Source organism: Podarcis cretensis (genome assembly GCF_951804945.1).
Source record: "Podarcis cretensis genome assembly, chromosome: 11".
Lineage (NCBI taxonomy): Eukaryota > Metazoa > Chordata > Lepidosauria > Squamata > Lacertidae > Podarcis > Podarcis cretensis.
This window is the reverse complement of record NC_137180.1, coordinates 43,913,618-43,923,252: the sequence shown is the minus strand read 5'-3', so window position 1 is coordinate 43,923,252 and position 9,635 is coordinate 43,913,618. Positions and strand designations below refer to the sequence as shown.

The window sequence follows — 9,635 nt, the reverse complement described above, 5'->3', positions numbered from 1 at the left end:
ACTGACCCATCCTTGCTCTTGGGGCAATGAAGCATGGAGGACTGGGGCCCAGCAGGACTGTCTAGGCGAGTTCTTCAACCTCTGTTCCCCATTTGTTGCGGGACCACAACTCCCACTATCCCTGACCACTGTGAAACTGACTAGGGGTTGCTGTGCAACTAGGAAGAGGTGTCTGCAGCTGCCGCCACATCTGCCTCCTTGACCTTGACCTCTAGATGGTGCCCAGAAACAGAGGTGGATGAGCAGACAGACAGAAGCTATAGCCAGTCAGCAAGCCAAGTTCTCCAGACCATACCTTCCTATCTGCCATTTCTGGTGGTGAGGAAGATCGGGCCAACCAAGGGGCTTGGGGTGGGGTGGGGTGGGGAGGGGAGGGGAAGGAGGCCCCCTGCCTCTATTGGTTACATCCCAACTTTCCTCAGACTTGCTCAAGGACTCTTTCCTCCAGCCACTTTGTCCTCACAAGAACCCTGCGAGGCAGGTTAGGCTGAGAGCGGATGGCCCAATGTCACGCAGCAAACTTCCATGGCTGGGGAGGGAACTGAACCCGACCCCCCCCCCCCCCGCAACCTTCCTAGCCCAACGCCAATCTTCAATTCACACATTACGGCAGCCACGAGAGATTGACATGGGAGCAAGTCCCACTGAAGTCAACGGGAATGACTCCCAACTAGACACGTGCGGGATGGCGCAGGTATGATTTGCACCATACCTAACCTCCCTCACCTCACCCCACCCACTCCTTTCACTTTGTCCTCCTGCTTAAAATTGGGCCCTCTCTCCTCCCCCGCCGCCTGACTTTGCTCTCGCCTCTCGTGGCAAGTTGTTACGACGGCGGCGGCAGCAGCAGCAGCCATTCAGCCCCTCCCCCTCCCCCGCTTCGCGTTTCCGCGTTTTGTCCCTCGCGGCGCCCCGTCTCCGCAGCAGCTGTTCGCACCAACATGGCGGCGGTGCTGCTTCTGCAGGAGCTCTCAATGTCAGCGGCTGCGGCGGCGAGGCACTTGGCGCGCGGGGCAGGGAGAGAAGCGGCAGCCGTTGCCTCCACCGGCGGCTTCGGGCCCAGGTATATATCTATCCATATATATATACGGGAAGCGGGCGCGTCGGCAGGTATATAGGGGGAGCGGGAGGGCCGTGGCCCCTCATCCTGCACTGTCCACCAGCCCAGGAATGGGATTGCGGGTGGGACGGGATATGGGATGTGTATGTGTCTCGATGTCCAGGTGTCGTCGGAGAGAAAGGGCGTGGGTTGAGGCCGTGAGCCAGGGTGTGTGTGTGTGTGTGTGTGTACACATGTACACGTGTTTATATGCGACAGACTTAACTGGGACGCCCCTCACCCAGCTTTGCCTTTCCCCCCTGTGGATGCCCCTGGGAGTCTACTCGTGAGGAGGAAGCAGCTCTTCGCCTACCCTCCAACTCTTAAGGGTTTTGATTCTTTTATCTGGCCTCCACTATGCGCAGTTCACTGTGCGTCCAGCTGTAAACGGGGAGAGAGAGCGAATTAGCTCTCCTTTCAGATAGAAAACGACAACAAAGATTGTCCAAGGGGCACCTGAACAAACAGGTTTATTGTATGTTTTCGCTTGGAGACCTCAGCTGCGTGAGGCGTAGCGTTTGGTTGTCAGGTGCAGTCACTTGGCGCAAGGGGATAATTGCAAGCAGCCGGGCATGGTGAAGGCCATGAAATGTAAAAGGAAGCAGTAGTAGGCCTGTGTTTTTTTCCGTGTGGAAAGGCATTATATACAATACAGTACAAGATAAGAACGTGCCCTTTGCAACAGCAGTCACTGTGATGATAGTCCTTCCGGTTTGTGTTAATGTTGATTTGACTTCTGTATGGGAAAGAAGCCCATCGTTTCAGAAGCCTGGTTTTTCCATACTTGCGATGCTGATGGTTTCTTTATTAATGTCGATCTTCTGACTGAAGCTTGCTTAAGATGTGCTTTTCTTAGAACTTTCCACAGTTGCAAATCATGTTTCCCTCTTCTTTTAAAAAATAGTATAAACTGTACAATATACATATGGAGATACTGTTGTTTTGCTTGTGGGTGAATAACTTCTGTTCTAAGTAAACTCTTCTATCTGTATGGCTTGAGAGAACATGAAGACATTAAAAAATGTTGGAATAAATATATTCAAAGCTTTGTAAGGCACCTGATTTCTTTTCAGACACACATATTATTTACAGCATGGACAATGTCCTGTACTGTAGCAGCTTCTGAATGACAAATTTCATCTGTCAACAAACACTTCAGGGACTGGGAAGCACTGAATATTATTATAGTGTGTGAATATGTGTATATGTACACCATATTTTGACTTTTCCTTTGCATCTTAACCAATGTTTCCCTAACAAATTCATTGCTGATTTAGTGGAGAAAATAAGAGGAAGAGTATATTCATTTCATACATGTTTAGGTTTGATAGTTCCCTATGATTAGAACTTACTACATTTGTAGCTAATTAGAGCTAAAGAAAGTTCACTTAGTTCAGACAAATTGAACTGTACCATATGCTATCAGCAACCAGTTTGAGGGAGAAGTGGAAGGGAGGAGCTACAGAGGTTTTTTTGGAGCTTGTATAGAAGAAAAGTCTTAACTTTTGAGTAGTCTTTCTCTGTGTATTTTTCTCCCTCTCTTCTCTGGGCTAAATTTGACCCATCTGATTGGTTATTGTGGTTTTTAAAAAAGTATACTCTTTTACCTGTGGGAGGAATAAAATACTGTACTCCCTAATGTCCTATAAGGGAAAATTGTCCTGATCTTTTGCAGAATCAAGCACACACTTCTGCACTGATTTTAAGGCATGCCTTACCTTACTATAGGATTGGGCTATAAAGATTTTTCTAATCATCCCTAACCTGTCTCATCCATTATAGCTTTCTTATCAGTTAGTACATATACCAGTGTTGGTTGGAAAAATTTGCACAGAAACACTGCTGAATAAATAGAAGATTTAGATTCCTATGCTGTTGTTTCTTAAACCAGAAAGAAGAAATGAATCTGCACTGGAGCAAAATATGAAAGAAATTTCCTTTTGGGGGAAAACCCAAACCCCTATACATGGATTCAATGAGACTTACTGCAAAATAAGTTTCCCAATAAATGTGTATAATGTTGGAATGCAAGTAGTTTACAAGAGTCTTCTTAAATAAAGGCCTACTTGTCTCTTTGCCTACCTCTGTCCTTTTTTAATGAACTTCGCAGTTGTATGCAAATGTTTGTGTCATTGGGAATCAGGATCTGAGCAGTTACAACATTTTTATAGTCCGATGTTAGCATAGTTTAAAATGGCTACACTTCTGGACAAATGCTTTATGGGTTGTCTTCTGTATCCTAGATCTCATTGGTAATACATTTTAAAAAAGAATTCTATATTGAATATTGGAGCTTCAGTTCTTGGGTGGTCTTAAGCAGTGCTTTTTTCGGAGGGGGGACGATGCAGGGGTATGCATACCCCTAAACATTCTGTGAATCTTTGTACTTTGGCCCATTTACTGTATTTATTTTTCCCAATTTGAACTATAAAATGGTGCTTTCCTTGAGTCCAAATGAAAGTACCACTAAACATTTTTAAAGGAAAAAAACACTGGTCTTAAGTTATCCTAAAATGGGGACTTCTAGTAACAGCTTCTTTACATTGCATTCTTCTTCTTTTCAACCCATTGAGACAAACATTGATGTATTTAAGCGATCTCCTTGGACCCAAATATCCAATTAGTGCTACCTCAAGGCAGTAGATCGCCCCAAGTGGTACACAGCATCATCTGGAAAGTGTGTCCCAGTATTCCCTGCAATGTTATAAAAGGCACTTGATTGCGTGTGCCTGCACAGTGAGTTATATTGTAAAGTTTCCTAAGATGTCCATCTCTGATTTCATGATGCTTCACTGTGCCCCTAAAAATACTGCCTCAAGCAATTGCTTGGGTTGCTTATGCAGTCTAGGATTTTAACTCACTGAAAGAATGAACCCACTTTCACATTTCTTTGGATAGTGGAAAAATCAGACACTAACGATGTCTTAAGGCACCCTTAATTAGAGCCTACTACCAAATTTTGTAGGAGAATAAATCAAAAGCAATGCTGGTTTTTAAAATTCAGATTATATCACAGTTCTAATTACTGCATGGTATACAACAAATTGAAATGCAAATATGATTTTTGTTGTGTTCAAATAATCGGTATCACTATATGTTCAATAGTCATCTTGCATTTTAGAGAGGCATGATTTCCAATTGTTTATCTCGCTTTTGACACTATATTTTTCTGGCAGATAAACAGTCTTCTTTGAAAGATCTATTACCTAACCAGCCATTGTGTTTTTCAGGAATCTCAAGAATGTTATTCATTACAAAGCACATATTTGATTGTCAGTGTGAGAAACTTCCATTCTATTGGTAAGGTCATTCCCTATATCCAAAGAGAGCTGGCAATTTCAAGCAGTATTTGAACTTTGTTCTTCAATCAATATGATTGGTGGCAATACAGATTAACATCACATTTTTTTTCTAGACTAAATAAAATTCATTTAGTTTTAGATAAAGCAGAAAAATAAGTTCAGTGTTTTTTACATGATTCATAACATTGCTTATTATTGTACTTTAAAAATAAATAAATTACAAGCCCTTAGTCAGTTTCTGAATGAAGAAGTTGCCTCTTATTTGTTTGTGTATGTTTCAGTTCCATGATTGACAGAGATTGAACTTTCACCAACCCACTTGCAGGCATCTTTTGAAATAGTTGTAGCAAGATGAAACTAAACAGTATGTAAAAGTCTTGATTAGAAGTCTGCAAGGTTTTAAAAAATTCATTTAAAAGCAGCCACAGAGTGCAGATTCCATTGAATCTCTGCAAAAACCTCTAGGTATTCATTAGGGAAAACTTACAGGTGTTGTTTACCTCTTCTTTCTCTGTTTAAAAAGATTTATTTTGTCTTTTAGTACTCCTACTAATAATGCTGGATGTCAATTGCATTTTTTGTATGGCATAACAGGATAAACTCTTTGAAGTCCGTGCTTCTGAAAGAATAATTCTCCATTCTGAAAATAACATTATTTTGTGTACGTATATTACACAACACTTTGAGTCGATATATATCCTTCAACAGAACAGTCCTGTCCAGAGAGCAGATGAGTTGCAACAGCCCTTTGCACAGCTGATACTGCAAAACCTCAAATTAATATAGATAACTTGTTTTCTGTAGAGAACCATTTATTCAGACTCAAAACATCATGACCAAATGCAGTCCCCGGTTGTGTGTACATTTGTCAACTGACTGATTATTGGTTTCACCTAGAAATGCAGTGATATTCATAATTCATAATCTACTGTTTGTAGATTTGTAATTAGTTTGTGTATATATTTTAAATGGATGTTTAAGGGTGTAGCATGTTCAAAGTACAGTGCTTTAAAATGCAAATTTAAGAGCAGGGAGCAAATTCACATCTGCACATGGCAAAGCGGAATAAGATGTGAGATGGTTTTACATAGGATAGTTACGGATGCAGTCCTGTGCATCCTTTTTGGGAGTATTTCAGTTGAAGTGATTGGGAAAGAATTGCACTGTAAAAAATAGAAGTATGTTGAGGAGATATATAATGGGGCAAGTGTGTCTGGTTTGTTTTCTATTGTGACAAACATGGACTAGCCTGTGTGTGAATGATTTGTGTGAAGAGTTGCCATTGAATGTGTTAATTCTTCTTGACATTTATACCCACTTCTTCTGAAGTGACCAGAAGGAAAATGGATGGTGGACCTGCCTTACTTGCTAAAATTCCCTCTAAAGCTCCCTTTATGAAGTTGTTGTGAAATTATGCAAAACTATTAAAGGTGCCTCTTTTGCATCTGCTCACACTTGCTTCTTCCTATTTGTTATGCTGTTATACTTCACACAGATATACATAATTGGTTTGTTAAAAATATTTGAATAATAAGTTCATAAGATAATAGTGTTAATGGCTTTGGTCTAAATTGTTAAGTATATGATTAGTTAATATATACTTTTTCAGAACTATTGCTAAGGCAGTTGTGGCCACCAAGCTAGTGACCATTGAAAGATGAAAGTGATAAAATCCCATATGGGTGATATCCAGTTGTGGCTTTTTGCTTGTTCCACTCATGAAAACAGGAATTTTCTTTTCTCTCCTCCCATTGCATGCCCCCCAGATCTGCTCCTGAGAATGGGGAGACACCCTGGGGGGTAGAAGGTGGTGGCAGGGGGCATGGAAAGAGAAGACCTATTGCATACACAAATGTGATGTTATATTTTGCCCTTATAGTTGTACTGTGCCCTACGTTATTGTAAGTTTTCTTACTAAAGGCGCAAACTCCTTTGATCAGAAGTGAGCAAACTCGTTAACAGTTAATAAGTGAACGAGGTCAGTGTTGATCGTTTTTCACAATATGACTTTTATTAATTACTAGGGGGAGATAACTAGTTGCCCTAGTTATCTAGGCAGCAGCTCTTGTACTAGCTATTTGAAACTGTTCCTTTGACTTTGGGGGACAACTGGCAGCACAAAAATGACTCTTGGGGTGTCTTTTGTAACAGGCTTACTCCAAGCATTAGTAGAAATTTGTTACATTTCTAACGAAGGAGAGGGCCTTTTTCACAGTGTCACCATGTCTTTGGAATGCCCTTCCCAAAGAAACATGCCTGGTGCCAGTGTTACAGGTTTTTCAGTAGTACATGAATGCTGTCCTACTTGTGTAGACATTTTAGATAATTTCTGGATTTTATCTCCATTCAGTTCTTTTAGTTGTTTTTTAAATTGTCACTTGTTTCATTGTGTTTTATTTGTTGATTGTAAACTGTATTTGTGCCGTGAATTAGTTTTATTCACACTTTTTTGTTTCATTCTGAGATGTCTTGTTGAAAGAAGGTTTAAGAAATAATTTAAGTAAAATAAATCAAAATTGGAGGAAGATCATCTGCGGCTTGGTGGCAAAGTACATGCTCGAGCCTTAGTTCTTGACCACTCCGGTAGGACTGTGAAGCATTAGCATCTGAAACTGGGGAGCTACCAGTCAGTGTAGACACAACTAAGCTAGATGGACTAATGATTTGACTGTATAATTAGAATCATGGAGTTGGAGGAGACCACAAGGATCATCTAGTTACACCCCCTACAAATTTGGAATATGCAGCTGTTCCTTACAGGGATCAAACCTGCAACCTTGGCATTCATTAGCACCACACGAATTATTATTTTTTATTATTATTTATTTGATTTATATACTGTCCCTCATCAAAAGATCCCAGGTTAGTGTACAACATTTAGAACACATTAAGTAGCTTCTATATCATGATGTTCCACATAACTAAATTCAGTGTTGCTGTTTTTGGCAACTTATTTTACTTTCTGTATGTTAATAAACTTTCTATAAGGCTTATCTTCCGTAACTATGCCACTCATGCACGTTTTAAAGTTTGAAGATGTTGTACCTGTCTTGTTATCTGGAAGGTGCTGCCCCCCCCCCCGCCCCCTTAACTAATTTATAAAATTCAGAAGGAGTTTGGAAAAGTAGAATATCATAGCCTTTCCTGAACACAGAGGTGGGTTGTGGAACGTTAGCTGTTTCATTCCTCGCAGTTCTGGAATTAAACCCTTTGACTTTTGTACTACTTTGTGATAATAAAAGCACACTTGTTATTTACTGTGGCTTTTGGTACAATCTGAATATATTTGTGTGGGGAGACATTTGACATTTCAGAAAACACTGGCAGGGCAGAACTTAGGTCACCTGTGGTTTTTGCAAATTTGTAATCCTTCCTCCCCCAGTCGTCTCCCTGTTCCCACCAGCCGCCCACAAATACAGAATTCCAGTACAGTACTAGTCAGGAGCTAAGGAGATGCTGCATGGGCATAATTACTGTTCTGTTAGATTTTGTATTCCTTCTTAAGCTGAAAAGTTGTTGTTTTGCTGCAGCAGTTATTGGAACCAGCATCATGGTCTACCTTGTCTGGCCTAGGCAGCAGTTCCTTGGCTAGTTATCAGTGGGTGACTCTTTCTTTCAGCAATTTTGTTATCAAATTACTCATTTTCTTAAGCAATTGTATGTATAAATAGCACTCTGATTGACCTATTTTAACATCTGATGCTACGGAAGCGTGAAGAAATGCACTTTTTTCACTTGGAGTTTGATAGCACCATTGGTTGTGATCAACATTGGGGGGCTTCAGTTGTATTTATCTATTTGTAACGCTCATATGAAATGCCTAGTAGTTGTTCATTTTCTAAATCATGTTTTTATTACCTAAAGGGTCATGAGTTCAATTTGAAAAGACAGGTGAACTTTCTGTAGTAATTGGCTTTGATACATGATACCAAGTAGCTGCCTGACCTTTGGCTAGTAATGTTAAAATTAGTTTTATTTTTTTTATAAATTTTTATTAATTTTCCAATACATTTATACATTTTTAACCAAATTATAACAAAACATCTCTTTTGGACTTCCTTCAGCTTCCCTGGCAATCATCCATGTTTATCTCTTAATTACGCATTCCCTTTATCTTCCCTCTCCCTTATATTTCTTTTTTGACAATATCTCTCAGTTTTTACAGTGCCTCTCGAAACCCCACTAGCGTTGTTTGTATATCACATACATTTTTCAGATACTCTACAAACTTTCTCCAGTCTTCGATGAACCTTTGGTCTCGGGCATATCTGATTTTCCCAGTTAATTTGTCCAGTTCCGCATAGTCTGTCAATTTCAATCTCCATTCTTCTATTGTCGGTAATTCCTCTTGTTTCCATTTTTGAGCCAATAAAATCCTTGCCGCTGTAACTGCATACTGAAAGAGTTTACAGTCTTTTCTTCTTATTTCTTTCCCTGTAATTCCTAAAAGAAAGGCTTCTGGTTTCTTCACAAAAGTAAATTTTAACATCTTTTTCAATTCATTATAAATTGCATCCCAGAAACCTTTCACCTTCTTACATTCCCACCACATATGGTAAAATGTTCCTTCTTTTTCTTTACATTTCCAACACTTATTACATGTCTCATACATTTTTGCTAATTTTACCGGTGTGATATACCATCTGTAAAACATTTTCATAACATTTTCCTTCAACGCAGTACATGCAGTAAATTTCAGATTTTCTTTCCACAATTTTTCCCAATCGTCAAATTGTATATTATAACCAAAGTCTTTGGCCCATTGTATCATTACCGATTTATCCTCTTCATCTTTCATGTTCCATTCCAACAGTATTTTATACATTTTTGACAGAATTTTACATTCATTATTTATTATATCTACTTGAAACTTTGAATCTTTTTCTCCATATCCACATTCTTTTATGTCTTTTTTAAACAATTCATTAACCTGTAGATAATGCAACCAATCATATACATGTTCTTTAATTTGTTCATATGGCTTTAACTTCCATTTTCCCTGCTCTTTAATCACCATTTCACCATATGTAATCCAATTGCCTCTCATATTAATTTTCTTTACACTCATAACTTCTAACGGAGATAGCCAGTGTGGAACTTTTGGTTCCAGTAAATTTTTGTACCTGTCCCATACCTCTATCAACAAATTCCTGAAGATGTGGTGCCCAAAACCTTTATGAATTTTCTTCTTATCACACCATAGGTATGCATGCCACCCAAATCTGTTATCAAAA

The 9,635-nt window shown here is 39.6% G+C and overlaps 1 protein-coding gene across 2 annotated transcripts in view; it reads left to right on the top strand.

The window, feature by feature from the left end:
• The first annotated feature begins 905 nt into the window (after nt 1-905).
• Nucleotides 906-9,635, top strand: part of NDUFS4 (NADH:ubiquinone oxidoreductase subunit S4) — a 48,662-nt gene continuing 39,932 nt past the window's right edge. The window contains exon 1 of one of the 2 annotated variants that reach the window (XM_079995158.1): nt 906-1,063. In XM_079995158.1, the coding sequence (XP_079851284.1) occupies nt 942-1,063 (122 nt within the window). In that variant the 5' untranslated portion in view covers nt 906-941. Of the gene's footprint in view, nt 1,064-4,329; nt 4,400-9,635 lie in introns of those variants that run through there. The other variant, XM_079995159.1, reaches the window with a different exon arrangement.